The sequence below is a fragment of the Pleuronectes platessa genome, chromosome 13 (assembly GCF_947347685.1).
Source record: "Pleuronectes platessa chromosome 13, fPlePla1.1, whole genome shotgun sequence".
Lineage (NCBI taxonomy): Eukaryota > Metazoa > Chordata > Actinopteri > Pleuronectiformes > Pleuronectidae > Pleuronectes > Pleuronectes platessa.
Genome location: NC_070638.1, coordinates 9859108 through 9877378, shown reverse-complemented (window position 1 = coordinate 9877378; position 18271 = coordinate 9859108). Strand labels below are relative to the sequence as shown.

General features: G+C 45.1%; 1 protein-coding gene and 1 long non-coding RNA gene across 2 annotated transcripts in view; one reads left to right on the top strand and one right to left on the bottom strand.

Moving 5' to 3' along the window:
- The window catches only part of LOC128453997 (uncharacterized), a 90757-nt gene extending 88986 nt beyond the window's left edge, over positions 1-1771 (top strand). Inside the window, exon 3 of the long non-coding RNA XR_008341578.1 lies at positions 365-1771. This is a non-coding gene — a long non-coding RNA (uncharacterized LOC128453997). The remainder of the gene's footprint in view (positions 1-364) is intronic.
- Positions 1772-7172: 5401 nt separating this feature from the next.
- Positions 7173-15630, bottom strand: dsc2l (desmocollin 2 like). The gene is made up of 16 exons (XM_053437116.1): positions 15281-15630; positions 15020-15110; positions 14693-14901; positions 14466-14576; positions 13480-13635; positions 12987-13131; positions 12738-12892; positions 12339-12473; positions 12018-12203; positions 11536-11783; positions 11229-11371; positions 10440-10661; positions 9819-10040; positions 9445-9560; positions 8724-9032; positions 7173-8288 (listed from the first exon to the last, which is right to left on the bottom strand). Exons 1-16 carry the CDS (start codon positions 15317-15319, stop codon positions 8091-8093), a joined length of 2685 nt encoding a protein of 894 aa, XP_053293091.1. The 5' UTR covers positions 15320-15630; the 3' UTR covers positions 7173-8090.
- Positions 15631-18271: the final 2641 nt, after the last annotated feature.

Here is an 18271-nt window from a genome sequence, read left to right as displayed (position 1 = left end):
AGTTCCTATGTGTCCAAGAATACGTCAGAAAATATTTCCGTACTATTTGCCTGCTTACCCGTGGCTTAGAAACTTTCCAGGCATCCTCATCAGCATGCAAATTTTGTGTTATGGCCATTGAGCTCGGGGGATTGAGTGGGCCGGGATTTGGTTGCGCACTGGGTATCTACAGGTTCAACCTTTAGTTCATGTCAAAACATTCCCTGAAGTCAAATGTGCAGTGGGCCAATTAAGTTCCACACTAAGACCGTGTGGTTATCAGGGCATAACCCCCGTGTGAGTCTGTGTTTTGCAGTCTGCTGAAGTCTCTCTCTCTCTGTCTGTCTCTCTGTCTCTCTGTCTCTCTGTCTCTCTCTGCACCCAGCTCAAGAGACTGGCAGGGAGGCGAAAACAGCGGCTCACGCACAAGGTGGTCTGATCGGCTTTGTAGCTCTCCGCCGCGGGGGTCACACTCCGGGAGCCAGAGGGAGCGTCCGTCTTCGCTCTGACTTAATGACCAACATCAGTCCCCCAAATCAGCCCACAAACACCTTGGTGAAAATGTGTCTCATCTCTTTGTGTGTGCGTGTGTGTGTGTGTGTGTGTGTGTGTGTGTGTGTTTGTGTGTTTGCCAGCCACACGGCTTCTGTTGTTCATGCTCTTTATCTACCTGTCCCCCCCACCGACCCCCTGCCGCTCCTCAGTATGTCTGACCTCATCCATCACTTTGTTTCTCCACACTCTCTGATGATCCTAGCATGTTCCACCGTCTAATCTAGTAATTGGTGAAACATGGCAGTGCGGTTTTTCCAGAGGCCTCACTTTGATTGTGATAACGACAGAGAAGAAACAGAAAAACACATTTGTCAGGTCCCTTTTTTTCCCCATTTCCATCAGATAAAGGTACCAGGGCCTCTGTGTTAATATGTGGATGAGCATGTTCACTACGCTGTGCCGTGCTTTGTGATGCAGGGGTTGCAGCAGCGACTTCAGCCTCACTCCAGCAAGATTTGAAACAAGCTGCGAGTTTCTCTCAGAACATTGTTCCAAGCCACAGCACTTCACCCGGAGTGTAATGTGTTGCGTGAGCCTGGGCTGAGCGCTACATGATGAACAGTAATGAACAGGAGCCACCGCACTGGGTGGTTTTTTGTGCTGGTACTAAGTCTGCTGTGGCAGCCCGACTTCGAGTTTACTGCACCTCAGCACTTGTGTTCAGCAGAGACAAACACAAGCACATATCTGCAGCTGCACAGCCTCTGAGGTGGGACTGCAGAGAGGGACGGCCTCGGTCGTGGTCAACCTCAGACCAGTCGTCTACGTGGTCAATCGATACGGGGATGAGTGTGAGGCTCTTACTGCGGTGGACAGTTAATTGTTCGAATGAAAAGCATCAGAGGGGCGACCTGTTGGCCCTGCCTGCACGCTGTGTGTTCTCCAAGCAGGTGATGCAAACTGTGCAGTGGATACCTCTTCTCAACATTTCACATGTTTATTCCATCAAGATCCATGGATTATAATTTGAGAAATTATCGAACGCATTGAAAAATGTGAAATATCTCACAGTGTTGAAGGAGGCGAAAAAATTCCTGGATCAGCGGAGACTGTTCCTGCCTCTTATCACATTCTCCCACAACTTGCTGTGGTAACCAGTAGTTTTTGACCTAATTGACAGAAAGACGGACAAACAATGACAAGAGAAGGTCATCGGCTGTGACCTGCCGGCTCTCCTAGACCTGTTCCACTCCAGGACCAGTAGGAGAGCAGGCAAGATCATTGCTGATCTTTCCCATCCCGGTCACCACCTATTCCAGAGACTCCCATCCGGAAAAAGGTTCTGGACCATCAGGACTAAAACCTTGCGCCATCTGAACAGTCTTTTCCCCATGGCAGTGGGGCTCACAAACAAGCTCCCTGCATCACACTGACTCTGACACCCCCCCCGCACATAATTTATAATTATATATTATTGGCACTATCACCTCATCATATATTGTTGTTCTAGATTGTTGTTTTTATATTGTTGTTTTATGTACAGTGCACCAAACACACCAAGGCAATTTCCTGTATGTGCAAATATACATGGCAAATAAAAGAATTCTGATTCTGATTCTGACAGACGACATCACCTCCTTGACGGTGTCAAAGATGACGTCATCGTGATCTTTATTAAATCTAAATAAGCTGTAGATTGTGTCTCTTATGCTATTTGATGCAAATGTTCATGCATTACAACACTAAATGACATAATTTTCTGATTTCATAGTGAATTCCCCATGAAATAATTCCCACCATATTATCATCAAATTATTTTACCATCTATATTCAGTTTTAAGTCATGTCGATAGTTCTGTACGATGCAAAGATACCGGTTTGACCTCTTTGTTCCTTCATGACATCATTTACCACATCATGTTATATGATTCAGAATAAGTGTCGGATCAATAGATGCTTTCTCCGTTATATTTGTGGATATCTTGGAAAATAGTGTTTAGACCATACTTTTGTTGACCTTGACCTTTGATCGACTAGCTCCAATAGCGTATCATCTGGAGACACTCTCCCAAGTAACACTCCCACTAAGTTTGTTGAATATCTGTCCATGTGTGTTTGAGTTATTTTGTACATACACACACATACACACACACACACACACACACACACACACACACACACACACACACACACTCAAGGACAAAAACATTACCCTGCTCCCAGCTATGCCTGTGTCCAGGGTAAAAATAAGAGTAAAGTCAAACTTTCATCTCCCTATGTTTTTTACTTTCCTAAAAGTAGATTATTTTTTTTATTTTTTTTAAACTACAAGGAATAAAGTAATATGCTTTTAGCTTGTATGTGCTTCACTTCACGTCTCTTATTACTGGCTACTACAAAGATAACGGCTTCTGTTCTCCAACATCCACATTTGAATCCAGGGAGAACAATGGCATCTTTTTTTCAGGCTACGTTCAAGAGAGTCAGCCTTTTTTGGAGACATAATGGTATCTATGATCTGTGAGACAATGATTGTGTGTGAATGTGGAAGAAACGACGTCTGCTGAGTACTGTATTGTATGTACATTTCCTCCAGTTATTATCTGTGGATTTTTAATTGAATTAATGAATCTACCACGTCTTCTTTTAGACTGTTTACTGACTGTTTCACTTGAAGCCTTTCTTTCTAATTAAGACGCAGATGTCACGTCGAGGCCTCTCCTCCGCCGAAACAGATTGATCTAATTAACATGTACGCCGCACATTTCAGCCGTGTGTGCGGATCGTTTGGACGTCGACTCGGGAGAGAAACACAATAACTCCAGTGATCGAGGTAACAAGTCATTGAAGCTCCTGCATAGTTATGAGGACCTTAAAGGTACAGTACGCTCTGCCAAACGGCTCTTTAGGAGTGGGCGGTGTGATGACAGCAGAAAAAAATATAACATGAATCCTTGTAAAATCTGCCACACGTTTTTGTCTTCCGTTAATTATAATCTATCTTTAGTATTAGGTGGTGTTGTTACCAGAGATGCCACATGACGGTCGTGCTAATGTGCTTTGAATCTAAATCCAGCTGATTGGTACCTACGTTTCCGATGAACCCAAGTGAAGCTGCTCCTTTGAAAGACAAACGCGTCAGGTAATCCCTCTTTGAGGTGTTATCATAGAGTGAGGAGGTGTAAAAACCAGCTGGGTGAATATTCTCATTATTTAAAGTGTGCCTTTTTGAAAAATCTATTATGACACAGAAAGGTAAGGACTAGGGACCTAGGGAGTCGTAGGGAGCCCGTGCGATGGCTGAGCCGGATCTCGTTAGATAACTTACACCAACTATCAGTGAAGGGGACTGGGAGCATGTGATGGCTGCTCCCACTGCCCAGCACCATATGCCACACGGAGGCACGACGAGGCTCCTGTCACAGCTCGTCACATCACTCCACTTTAAGTGCGCCGCCGCCGCTTCACAGCTTAATTCAAGTGATTTCAGGTGTTTTGTTGTACGTGTGACAGACAGCGAGAGTGTCTCGCCTGAAATTAGCCATCTTCTATATATACACTCCCCCCCCCCCCCCCCCCCCCCCCCCCCCCCCACACACACACACACACACACTCACACTCACACACACTCACTTCAGCCATAGCGTCACCGTGAGGGCTGTGTACACTCAGGCGAGAGGTAAGGGTGACACCTAGTGGCGCTAAGCGGAACAACAGCTTGCTTGCAGAGGAGCCCCTCCACGAGGAGAAGTGCTAATGAAGCGTGCGTGATTAGTGACACGTGAAGCATTTGTCACAATGCGTCGCCCGCGCTTTCTTTTTTCACAAATGCATCACAAGGACTCCGACGAGGCCTGTTGCATCCTCTCACACGCACTGCCACTGATTCAATTATTCACAAAGCTAAACTCCATATATACATGACCTGGTTCGTGCTCTCCCAAGACACCACGTGGAGAAATCACTTTGTCATGTGCGTTGTCTTGCAACTCAAACACCACCTCGCACGTGCCCTCTCAAAACTCTGAATCCCGAGGCCATGTCAACAGGGGGTTAAGGAGAAGTTTGTGCACGCCACATTCCTGGCAGCCGGAGGCACCGACTCCATATTGAACGGAGATGCAGCCAAGAGTCCTCAGACTCTCTGGTGGAGGGTGGAAACGCCCTATCTGGAGAGATTGTTTTCACAGAATGCCGAAAACTAATTACAAGCAATAAATTAATTTCACGCTTCTGCTTTAGAATTAATTGCATCTTTACAGAAGTGACTGCGAGTGATGGCTCAAGCCGCTCTGATAAGGGTGGACACACTAAGTGGTCTATTGAATTATATGGTTTATCGCCGCCCATTGCTTTCACATGAGGGGGGGGGGAGATGCACTTGAAGATCCCCAAAGGAGCGATCTGCAATTCGGGGTTTGTTTGTCGTTTTTTAATTGTGCTAAGGTATTTGTGTCGTGCAGCTCCCACGACGCACGCCATATGTTAGGACAGCCGAGCGGGGCTGTTGTGTGAGGTGGGACGTTTTCCCGTGACTATGTTTATAGACGTTGAGCTGTGTGAAAACATAAATTCAGTTTGGTGAAAGCGGGAGTCCCGAATGAGGTGTTTCATCATGCTCGATCTGCTGCTGCCACCGCGTCAAGCTCCCTCCACCCAGGCCTCTCAGTTTGAACTTACTTGACACATTTCACACTCAGGGACCTGTGAGTTCCTGTAAATAAACTGTGCGTCAAGAGGTTCTTGCCGTTCGAGAGGAATGTGAGCTGAGGTGTCGATGCTGAGTCGTGACCCGGACCCGCTCCCTGGTCAGATACAGAACAGCACAGCTCAGGTCACGACCTCCTTCAGGGTCTGGACCACATTTTATGTCTGGCTCTTGGTTATACATTCATGAAATTCCTTAGAAATGTTACAAAAAAATGCGGGGGGGTTTTGAAACTTAATTTCAAATGTCTTGAGTAGCAGTCAGACACGGGAAGCTTTTATTTTTGCCCCGAATCAGAATTAAAAAGGAAAAAGAAAGAGACTATGAATTCATGATATTGTTGATAGGGCGGCCGTCTTTGTTTCCGACTGCCTTCTTTAGATATTTGGGTTAACTGCTTATTTTCATTACTCTTAGTTATGTGACTTTTCAAGATTCTCCTAATTGGCCCCAGTGGGATTTTGAGCACCAAAAAAAGAAGAAAACCCCTTGATGTTCTCATCTTGTCCCCCCCCCCCATACTCATGACAGTATCATTGTAATCTGTGCACATAATATTGTTGTAGTTTTAACAAGATTCCAGTGTTTCATCAGACCGAGGGACCGGTTTCATTCCCAGATTTAATTTCCCCTTTTTCTTTTTTTTGTTCTGCTCTCTGCCGTCATCTTTGATACTCGTCACCACAATCACATGACAGATGGTCCCTTCTAGACCCTGTAATTATATTTTCCAGCTTCGGATTCATAATTCATCAAACTGATGCATGATTTGCATGTCATCAGGAAAAAAAAGTGGGGGAATTGTTTACTTGCTCCAAAGCTAGTTCACGTTTAAACATTTTCTATGAATTAATAATCGATAATCTGCCTAAGTGTAATAAGTTATAAATAATAATAACTCATGGAGGATTTCAATACATTTGTTACACTTTATTAGTTATTTATGAAGGTCTGTGCATATTGGGGCTATGTTTGTTCGCCACAGAATTCCACCATATTGAAAATGTTAATTTATAATATATAATTAAAAGTTATGCTTAGACCCTACAGTGACTTTCCTATTGGTGGGAAATGTTTCTCAATGACTAATTAAGAGGTTTTTTTTCTAAATCAGAATGTGAAATGCCACCAAGGCCCAACACTGCCCTAAGAAAGATGCACACACTCATATTTACCAGTCCCCTAAACATGCCCGACTTCTGAAATCAAGAACCATGAATTATTCTCTGAGAACAAAGAATAAAGTTCCTGGATCTGGCCTCCGATTCGGACCTGCACCTGATTCCTGACTCAAACAGCAACCCTCCACAAAGTTATGTGGTGTTATCAGGCCATGTACTGTTTGCGTATTCTCGCTAACGAATAAAAACATGGAGCATAAAGTTCCTTTGAGTAGAGCACATACCGCCCCAGAGGCTGCACAATCCTATGATTGTAAAAAATAGAACAGTGCACTGGTTGGATGGCTTCACACCAGGCCCAGGCCCAGGCCCACCCATCCGCACGCCTTGTCTTTCCAGACAAACAACACAGGTGAAAACATAACCAACTTGGCAGAGGCAATTATCTCGCAACATTTTATAGCAACTGCTGCTGGACGTGGATAGATCATTGGGGGGGAAATGAGAGCAGCAACTTCCCCCAGAATGCCAGAGGTAAATATTAGCTCCGCGGTGAGGAGGTTGGCATTAGGTGCAGCACTCTGCCCTTTGTAACGTGTGAGCTCAGACGGCCACACCTTGTAAATCATTCACCCACAGTACACACAGAGGACGAGCACAACCGCTTCTGCTCTGAGGTGCAGCTCTATAGACACAACAACACGATGATGCTTTGGTTAATAGAAGAAAAACATGGGTTTTAGAGCCGTGAGAAAATCCCTCAGTGACTAAGTACCAGTTTTACATTTTAAAATTGTAGAAATCTTATTTGAAATTAGCTTTCCCTTTAAATTAAGCTCGTATACACCTAAATAAGGTTCTGTAAAAACTTCACAGGGGGACACATTCTTTAATGGCAATACATGATTACAGATTTAACAGCTGAATGCACACACACACACGCACGCACACACACATACACACACAGACATATGAGCGCAGGGGAATGTCAAATCCCTCTTATCAGATTGTGAGAACCTTTGTCTGAACTGGTTCACTTTCTTTCCGTCTTGTACACAGACTGTTGCAATGCACTGCGATGTCGTTGACGCCCCACTCCGCCCTTTCACGCCCTTGTGCTGACTTTTGTGGATTTACTGCCAGAATGTTGCAATAACCTCAGGCACAGCCGAGCCTGAACCTACGCCCTGTTCACCACCGCGGAGGACGGCAAGGCGCCAGACTAAAAAGAACATTGAAAGTCAGTCAACATTAATTGCGTGTCAATTATAAATATGAAAGGAATGTAAATTAGACATTTTTTAATATTAAAAAGTGCATGTCTCATTTCATTTAGTTAATTATTTTTCTTAAAAAATATATCAAAACTATCCAATTTGCAAACAAGCAGTGACACAAACGCAAGACTGTATCATTAACCATCAACAGCACTAATGAATAAAAACCTAAATAACCACATTTGTTACGAATTAATTATAAAAAACCCAACAGCCCTTCACTGCATGTATATCAACAGCAAACTTCATGACCTGTGAAGCGAAGCGACATGTTAATACAGTACATACAGATTATGTACATCATAGTTCTCAGTGCAAAAGACTCTTACCAAAATAACAGCTAAGAAAAAGCTAACTAAACAATAAGCAATGGCAGAGCAGCGCGTGCACACACTGGTGCCGCCGGCTTGTTCATTTTTTCCATTCATGTTCATCGAGCACTCAGATCCCAGGCCTCGCTCTACTTGCTGGACGGTGCAAGAGCAAACACCATTATTTCAGCTCCATCGTTCATGTCTTTTGACAGGCGTCTGCGAGAGTCTTGAACTTCGGTCCGAGTGTGTTTAGGAAGTCGAGGTTATCGCCGTCGCCAAAGTCGCTGCAGCAGCCAACGGAGCCGGCTGCCGAGCCCACGCCCTCGAAACCGTAGGTGTGGTTGATGTCCTCCGCGTAGCAGCCGTCCTCCTCTGTTCCCAGGTAGTGCAGTTTCTGCCAGACAAGAGGAAGCATGTTATTACCCTGCGTGTTCTCACCCTGGGCGATGGATGGGGAGATCCTACACTGCGTGATATTGCCAGGCTGCTCAGGATATGACTGGCGCTCAGATATTACACAGCAAACAAACAGTTCACCAGCAAAATAGGGACACTCCATTTCGCGCAGAGAAGTTGAGACTTATTTACAGAGGAGGCCATCGCAGCCCGAGAGAACAAGAATACATTACACATGAGAGTCACCTAAGCTCTTACAGATAACAAAGAATTATTAAACCCCAGAGGTGCACGAATCTGAGTAAATTCAATTCTGCCTCTTTTCCATCCCTATTTGAACTAAAAAAAACTCATATATATATATATACATTTTATTTTTTTGCACTATAAATATAAAAATACAAAGAAGTCTTAAACAGTAAAACAACATTACCTCGCGTAAATAGAGGCCGTTTGCTTCCCAGTTGTGGAGAAAAGATGATCCCTGCAGAAGATGTCCGTTGTCGAAGTTCACGCCACTTCCAACGAGCTGGCCCTCATAGTTGCTGGCGTACTGGGCATCGATCTGGCTCGTGTATTGCAAGTCAGCGCCAGACTTGTACATCCAGTTGTCGGTCGTGTTAAGACCACCGACTGTGCTCATGCCGTTTAATCCCGGGTAACCTGAACTCATCACACCCTTAACTGAGCCCTTTGTTACTTCATCGCCGTTATAGCTGGAGAGCGGGAGGAGACTGACATCCTGTGAAAACACAAAAACAAACAAAATCAGTTTCATAAATAAATCAAAGAGGAATTACTCTCATAATCAGGATCCTCTTTCTGAAACACTTGGTTTCAGATCCTGTCTCTCCCATTAAAGCTCAGCCTGCTCTGATTGGCCGGTGGGCCCACTCTGTTGTGATCGGTTATCGACTTCAAGCAGGTGTAGGAAATGTCCGCCTCTCGCTCCCTTACTTGGCTTGGTAAGGGGGGGGGCATACAGGACTAGGTGCTCAGCCTGCATTATTCAAATGTGCGGCATTGTGATGTCCCCATGTATGTGAAGGAAAACCTGAGTAACACTATAGACAAAAAAACTAAAAAAGCATCACATGTCTCCTTTAAGATTAAAGTAAAGGATTCTTGACCGTTCTTCATTACTCTGTTCTTACCACTTCATCCCCTCGGCCCTCTGTGTTTGATTTGAGGATGATTCCACCGCTGTCTCCTATATCGTCAACCTTCAGCTTCTCTCTCTGCGTCATACAGAACAAGCCGAGGAGCAAACCTGTTGGGACAAGTTAGAAAGTTGGAAATTAGTGAATTTTTCTCTTTTAAAAATGTGTGGAAGGCATCACAAGAGTGAGCATACTGGGGTTGTAGTGCATGATATACAATAAATAATTCAGCAGCAACTGAATCCTAAACTTTCTGTCACCCTTCCCGCACTTTTACTCATGCATGAGCACAAAGCTCCGGTTTCATTATCGGCAAAGTGCAGCCCCGAACAATTCTGCTGGCGGGAGCGTGGCAGCAGGGAACTCACCGAGCAGGAGGAGGAGGGCCAGAGGTAACAGCATAGCCAGAATACCCATGCTCCCCAAAGATGTCGATCTCTCCTGGTCCAAGCAGACTCCGTTCCTGCACTGGCAGATCCTGACTGGCACCATCTGTGTTTTACCAAAGCCCTGCAGATCTGTAATTTCCACTGGAACACTGTGCATCCCAGTTGGAAGTTCTTTGTTGTGCTGCAACCTCGCTGCGGTGTCTGTGGAGGAAATGGGTTGAAAGAAACAAAGACTTGTTATTTCTCCCGCTCAACAGCTGGAGAATATCAGATCTTACTAAATAAATTGTTTGTAGCTTAATAGAAATAAAGGGCTACATCATGCATGTGTTACTAGGATGCAGGGCTTTTACTTGACAATGTGTACTATGTGCTGTTGCTGCTTTGTTTTTCCTATTAGCCTCACATATTCTTTATCAGTTGAGCTCTGAACACTCAGCTTCTAAAGAAGCTGCTTACGGCTCCTTCACAAGGATGATTTTCTTGAGAGAAGACAGTAAATATGTTGCAGATGTTTCATTTAAAATAATTCAAACTGTCCTTTTAAACAGTTTGTCCATCAAACAGATTATAGATGGTCCCAAACATACGTCCACCTACCATTAAGTTTCACCACTGACCATTGGCCGTCGCTGTCAGTGGGCATACTAAAGGTGAAAGGGGAAGACAGGGGAGATTCGTCTTTGTCTTCAGCCACAACCACGACCGAGCCCAGCTCGCCTGGCTTCTCGCACATTCTCAGCTCACTGACGGGGACTGTCGGCATGTTGTCGTTGACGTCCTCCACCACGATGATGACTTTTCCTGTGGCTGTTTTGGCGCCTGAAATTCATCGGTATTACATTAGTATTCACTCAGGACAACTGTGGACAAGTCTGTGCTGGGGGAAAACCGGATAAACCTAAGTTGGTTGCATTCTGGCATCGCCTGTGGATTACTGTCAGTTGTCTTAACTTTCCAAAGTCTGTATCTGGGACAAGAGCCCAGACTCCACATCAAAACCGGATATCTGTGAGTCACAGTAAATCACCAGTGTCTGCACCTGCAGTCCACAGGTGAGACAAAGCCTCGGCTGTTTGTCAGACAGATACTGGTGAGGGTGGGGCTGGGGATCTTAAGCTCCTTCGGCTGATCAAACCATCCAATCAAAAGATGTGACAAGCACGTCATCTCTTGATTGGAAGATTTGACTGAAAACATGTTGAGTGACAATATAATGGATGACTGTCAAACCCAGCATGATTAGATATTAATAAAAAATAGGTAACAACACAGTGTTGAAGGCTGTTATGTCTTTATCCATTCAGGTCGGATGTACTTGAGATATATTTGTGCTCATGACATCTCCTGTATGGACTCCAAGTGAACAGCAGGTAACAAGCCACTTACTAGCATCAACAGCCTTCACGGTGATGTTGTAAATTCCATCATGGACAAAGTGGGACTCTCTGTCGATTGTGTTTGCAACCTTCAGCTCTCCTGTATTTTTATCCACATTGATCCAGAGGGCTGGGTCTGACACCTTGTAGTACCTGAGAGACGACAGTGGAAAAACAGCACATTCTTCAGGTCAGCCAGTCAAAGTCTGCCCTCCAGTGTTTCAGAGGCGTAACATAGATGTGGTTCTGAAGGACTAGCTCCAGTTGTGTGTTATTAGTTGCACCACAAGGAGGTGGATTTATCCAGTGTGACTTACTTGATGCCGTTGCCGCTTTTGGTCTCGGGATCCAAGGCCGTGTAGCTTCCTATCAACGTGCCGTTCGGCGTGTTCTCTTTGACGGGGAAGGTGACGGTAGGAGCTGTGAATTCTGGGCCCTCGTCGATATCGCCGACGGTGAGGTCCACGGGGACGGTCTTCCACTGGGCCGTGGTGCCGCTCAGGTCAGCTTCGTTACGTGCCGTGATCTCCAGCTTTACTTTGGGGTTTAGCTCGTGGTTTAAGGGCTGGAAAATGATCGGAAGGGGGGGTTTTATAAAGACAAATGAGTTGTCATGGCTATAAGATGTCAGTCACCGCTGTATGTCATATCAAATAGTTGTGATACCCTCATGTCATTATGGATTGATTGCTAGGACTGAGTGTCACAACCCCTGGAAGTTTCTGTTACACGTGTGTCTCATGGAAACTTCATCATGGTAATCAATCCTCATTGTAAACATAGTAATACACCATCTCACCTTACTGACGTACAGAAGACCATCGTTTGTTTTGGGGTCCCTCTCCATCCTGAAGTTGCCGTTTTCATTTCCTTTGGTGATGACGAATTTTGAAATCCAGTTCGGCGAGTCCACCAGATCCTTGTCCTCGACGGGAATTCGAAGGAGGAGTTTATCTTGTACATTTTCTTCGACACTGGCTGTGTACTATGGGGGGGGGGGGAAGAAAAATTCCATGATTCTTAAATCAGATAAACAATCTTTTAGCAATAACAAGTTCAAAACACCTGGCGTGTTTCATTCGACATGTGATTCAACATGTGATTCAAGAGAAGCACTTACAGCGGCTTTTGTGAAGGTCGGCGGGTTGTCGTTGATATCCCCCACAGCAATTGTTGCTGTTGCCGTATTGAACAGCCCTGTGACTGCACCCTGCATATCTCTGATTTCCACTGTCACCAAATGCTTGTCTTTGACCTTAATAGGAAGGTGACAATATGATATGAGAGAAAGATAAATGACGTGCCAAAGGAATGCAAGAGAGCAGTCCAAAGCATCTCATTTCTGTGTTACATTACATTACCATCACATGTCATTTGGCTGACGCTTTTGTCCAAAGCGACTTAAAATTAGTACACTCAACATTCATGAGGGGCCATTCAGGGATTCAGTATCTTGCCAAGGACACTTCGGCATGCAGATGGGAGTGTTGACTTCCTGTGTAAATGATTAAAAGCTCACCTCTCTGTCCAGGGTGTTGGTTACTGTGGTGATGACACCGGTAACCGGGTTAATGGCGAACAGGTCTAATCCATTCTTGAGAGAATACTTGATCTTTACATGGAGGGAGCCTGGTTCGTCTTTGTCTGAAGCGTTCACCTTCCCCACCACTGTCCCTGTGAGTTCAAACACAAGTCATCTAGTTTATCGTCATCCCCACTGAGGTCATCCACGCATCAGAACATCTGGTGTACATTCCATGGGCCTCACCTGGTTTGCTTTGCTCGAGCACGGTGAACATCAGGGGGGAATCGAATTGCGGAGCATTGTCATTCTTATCGTCCACAATTACTTTGATGTCGAAGAAAAGGTCTGTCTCCTTATGGGTCGCTTTGCTGAAAACTCTGGTCCTCAACTGTGAAAAAAATACATATAAGATTCAAGTTCAGAAATGGAGACATGCAAAGAATGTCACTTGGTTTCATGTATTTCCAAAGATGGCCACATGAGGGATGAATCAATACAGTAATAAACATTAAGTTGTCTAAACTCGAATTACTCATTTCATCGGAGATTAACCACTATTTTCCTTATCGAAGAGTCGCTTCAGACAATAGTGACAAATTTAACTATACCCACCTAAAAAAAAATGTATGCAGTTGTTTGGACCATGACACCTCTTTAAGTCTTAGATTGTAATCATGGATATTTAGACATTTTACAGACCAAACAATTATTAATAATTAGAATATCTCTGACTCACTGTAAATGTTGGGAACTTCTCACGATCAACTGCTTTGTGCACCCTCAACATCCCAGTGTCTCTGTCCAGGGAGAACACGCCGAATGGGTTGAGTTCGACACCGGGTCCGCTGATGGTGTAGTACACGTCCTGTTTGGCTGCAGAATCGGACGCAACCTGCAACAGAAACCACATCAATCCAGACACGTTCCAGTAAACAACAAATCATAGATAATGGTGAAAAGGAAGGGAATGGAGGAACATGTGGAAAATGATCTAATTCAAACCGGCGCATTCTTCCACCAACAACACAATACAATTGTTTCCTTTTGCTCCGGCTCAGGAGGTAGAGAGGATTGTCCACTGAACAGAAGGTCAGTGGTTTGATCCCCGGATCCTCCAGCAAGACATTGAACACTAAATTACCCCTGACAGTGCATGAATGGAGTCATAGAGAAAGAGCTGTATGAATGTGTGCGTGAATGGATGAATAAGACTTGCACTGTTAAGCACTATATAAATACAGACCATATATCCTTTATAGCGGAAAGAAAAGCAAATTTATTTATCGTAAAACTTTAAAAAGTTAAAGTTTTCCTAGATACGCTCCTTGATTCGTATCTGCACTACAATGTAATGCATTCTTTCTGGGGTCGGGCCCGTTCCTGCACTAAGTAATTTGGAAATTGGTTTAGCAGTTTTTTTCGCGTAATTCTGCTGACAAAAAAACAAACAAACAAACACTTTAAGCACTGCATACAGTCTGCAGAAAGTCACGTAATTAAAAGGTGTGGGATACAATAACGATGAGGTTATTCCACACCTTATTACGCTTCCGTAATTAAACAAATTTCGGTGGGAATCTGTTGGGTAGTTTTTTGCGTAATCTGGCTGACAAATAAAAAGTAAAAGAACTTTGTAAAAGCAAAAGCAAAAGTGGGAATATGTGGACTGTGTTGCAAGTTCAGACATGTAGTGTGAAGTTGTGTTGTCAACGGGAATATTACCGTATCTATGTCTTTGGGAAAGGGCGCATGGTCATTCTCTAGTATATTGAAGGGGGCGGGCCCCCACCTTCTCTTGGAGCGTTTCAGGAAGTCCTGGCTTTTCTTTGGTGACTGTGAAAAGAAGAATGCAATGAAAACAGAGGAAGTTAACAACAGGGGTCCATTACTGCTGGGCTCCACGTAAAGCAGGTATAATAGTCAGGTTAATCTCCCTGCGCGGCCCTTACCGGTCTCCATGCCGGAGTGCTGGCTACAAGGTGAACTTCCATCTCACTTCCCGGCCCCGCGTCGTCCCGGGCCCGCACAGAAAATGTCCGCCCGCTCCCCCCCACGTACACGGCCGTGGAAGCCACTATCGCCCCGCTCGACATCACCGTGAAACTCGGGTCCGTCACAGTGAGCCGCACGGAGCTCCCGTCGCAGTTTGAGACGTCGACTGTAAAAAAAAAAAAACACCGGGGAAAGAAACAATAAGCAAAACAAACAAAAAACGGAAACAATAAGTCAGTGCAGCGGTTTCCAACTGACCGATCACCGATAATCATTCAAAGTACCTCTGGTGATTTCATATTCACGCGGAATAGCTTGCGGCACCTCCACGGAGAGGAACCTCGGGATGAAACACGACTCCACCCGGGGCAGGATCTGGAGAACAGGCGCTTCCAGTTACTTTCACGTCCGCGTTTCAAACTTACTTTGTATCAACTCAAAGTGTCAGTTCCACCGCAAGTAAACACACTGTTTCCTTTGTCCAGTTTACAAAAACCACAACACTGTTACAATTGTCCCAATAAAAGAAAGTTAAAGCTACTCACCAGCGTTACGCACAAGGTGAATAACAGAACTTTAGCCATTTTTTTTTTTTAAAATTCCCCCCGGATCTCCCGACGGTGTAATGTCCGGAGCAGGAAGCCGGACTCGGCGCACAGACAGAGGGTGACAGATGATGTGTTGGCTTGGCCGCAGAAAACCCCAATAAGTGAAAGCTCCGGTCCGTGCACCTTGTGATCTGCGTGAGACTGTCGCTGGCTCGGTGACTCAAAGCAGGGACACACCTCGGCTGCCCCACCCAGACTCTGGAAGAGCCACAGCTACTCCACCTTTGGGCTGTACGCACTGTCAGTGGCTGCTGTTGTGCTGATACTGAACACCTCCAACCCCTGCAAGTGTACAAGTGTGTGCGTGTGTGTGTGGGTGTTTGTCGGTGTGTTTTCTGCCAGCAGGGGGAAACATTGTCCAGCTCTTCTGCAACACTCAACTGACTGTGATCAATTTTAGACTTGCAAGAGCTTCCAGAACCAAAACCAGACACCATGAAATCTCCCATGGCTGAGTTATAGCTGCACAGTATGAGATGCAGATGCCTGTGGAAAGTGCGAGGAAGAAGTCTTCAGTGTTCAGGCGATCATCGTTCTGTTAAGGTTCGAGCAGGTGCTCTTCAAATGTGGGGCTCGGCCTCATGAGCAGGATTCTCTTGACTCCGTTCCCCCCCTCTGGTTATTTACTTGTTGGTTTGCCTGTTTTTCAAGAGTATCTGGTCCGAGAACCCTCGTCCAGGTCTACACGGAACTTGACCCCAGCAGGCCCCTCCTTTCTCCTCTGAGGCGTTTAGGAGGAAGAGAACTTGGTTAAACTCCACAGGAATGTGAGCTTTGCGAAGCCTGGAGTGGGGGAGGCTCCTCTCGCACAGGACAGAGCTCACTATCTCTATAAACTGCTGATAAATGTGGCCAGAGCCAATGTCACTGGGGCCGTGTGTCCTTTAAAAGGGGGGGGGTCTTGTGTAATGGAGGGAGCGGGCCTTGTTGTTCAGTGGTGCGATTGGGAAGTGAGCCTGCAACAGGAAAAGTGAGAAAAATGTCAGGAAGACGTCTGAGTCTTGGGCGTGGACGTGATGAAAGGGGAAAGCAGTCCCGACACTGAATGCAAGACAGACTCAGCAAAATAACCTCCCCAGCTAGAAAGAGAAGCCTATTTGCCCTCAGACTACTGTGTGTGTACAGAGTACACAGAATAAGTACACATTGGAATGGAAAAAACCCATTATGTTCTGAGGTATTGTATTCATCACACTATACTTGACCTCTCCCTCCCTCACTGACACTGTGGGAAAACTAGTCACATCAGAAATGTGTTATAACATTGTATTTCTGCTGAACAGTGGAGTTCTAAAGTAAACTGAAGATGATTCATTTCTCTTCCAGTCTTTGATGTCATTGCAGTGTGACTTCATCGTTTCGTCTGTAACGTGTTTTCATTGTCCGGGTGTCCAAGGTAATGCAGGTGTGTCGACTTGCTGTTAGGAAACCTGATCCGAAACAAACCGTCTGCGTGACGTCATCAACGTGAGGCGTTCCGACCAGATGTGACTAAGAATAACAGATGTTTCCATGTGACCCATTTGAAAAGGGTTTAGAAGATGGCACAAACACAGCGACGAGGCCTCAGGCGGGAAAGTGTTCCGATTCCACCTGAAGCGGCTCCTCCGCCCAACTTGCTCCACTCCCTTTGGATGGGTGCCAGATGAGAGGAAGGGTGGGGCACTCACAACATGTACCAGGGTTTGTTTTTTCGGTGAGACAAGTTTTACTGTGAGCAACAGCTAGTTATTATTGGTGTGTACTTAATGGTATTATGGACTACTATTTAATGGGTGCAATAAGCCTTACAAATGTACTGTAGATGAGTGTTAAACAGTTTGTGAGGCCTTTTCATATCCTCCAACATGACTGCGGGGCCTCAGTCCAATTTCATACCACTCTCAATCTGCTGCATTTCAGAATAAAGCTCTGAAGCTTTTTGGAGCATTTTCATCAATATGCCAAACTCACTGAACAGATGTGACCACAGATACAGGTGGAATCATTTCTTTCTCCCTGTCTGTCTCTTTTACACACATGTATATCATTCGTCAGGCATGATAAGGTCTCAATCGAAACCGCCCAGACACCTTACTCACAAAGCCACTTAGTCACTGCTGAACAAAAGCAGCTTTTCTACCATGTGCCACATGTGTAGTAAAAAATTTAGGCGTGCACATAATTCCTCTCTAGAAACAAATTACCCAATCACGTCGGATTGAACTGTTACCGTGTTTCAGCTCCGACACACCTTTGGCCATGGGAGTGAAAGTTTTGCGGATGTTGCCCGGGCTTCTTTTTCTTTATCTTGTTCTTGTGTGTGTTTCTGTTATAGAAAGTTGCGCACACACACACACAAACACACACGCTCAGTTGTACATGCACACACTCCAGGCCAGTGTACCCAAACATGCAACTTTTTCTTATCCTGTTTATTTCCTTCTGTGTATCTGTAAAATTAACTCAGAATCGCCTGCATGCAACACAGACACACACACACACACACACACACGGTGCATTCCATATAGCCACTCACTGTAACCTTAACTGTCACAACTTAATGTCTAACCCTAACCAAGACCCTAATCACACGTTCACATAACCTAAACCTAATTCTGATCCTGGTCCAACCCTCAAACAGCCCTTTGAAAAAAAGTGAGAACCGGCAAACATGTCCTCCCTTTCCAAAATATCCTCACACACTGTGTGTGGATGCACACACTCCAGTCCAGTGTGCAGCTGAATGTTTCAAAGTGGCAAACACAGAAACTGAGGTGTACTTTGGGAATTTCACAGGTGAAGGAGAAGTTTTGCAGACGAGTGAGAGAGCTGCTTCGCAAAGGGGCTCCGATGCAAGGGACTGAACATTACAATCATACATGGTGGATTAAATCCCACATATCCAAAATCTAAATAATATCTTCTTGTTTTTTGGAACTAAAAGGT

What these genes read in the sequence shown, in the direction of transcription:
- dsc2l (XM_053437116.1), bottom strand. Translation starts at nt 15,319, where the DNA reads ATGGCTAAAGTTCTGTTATTCACCTTGTGCGTAACGCTG. An exon ending in AGAAGTTCCCAACATTTACA is followed by an intron (nt 13,132 to 13,479) that starts GTGAGTCAGAGA and finishes TTTTTTTCACAG; the next exon opens with TTGAGGACCAGAGTTTTCAG. An exon ending in GTCTTCTGTACGTCAGTAAG is followed by an intron (nt 11,784 to 12,017) that starts GTGAGATGGTGT and finishes ATCATTTTCCAG; the next exon opens with CCCTTAAACCACGAGCTAAA.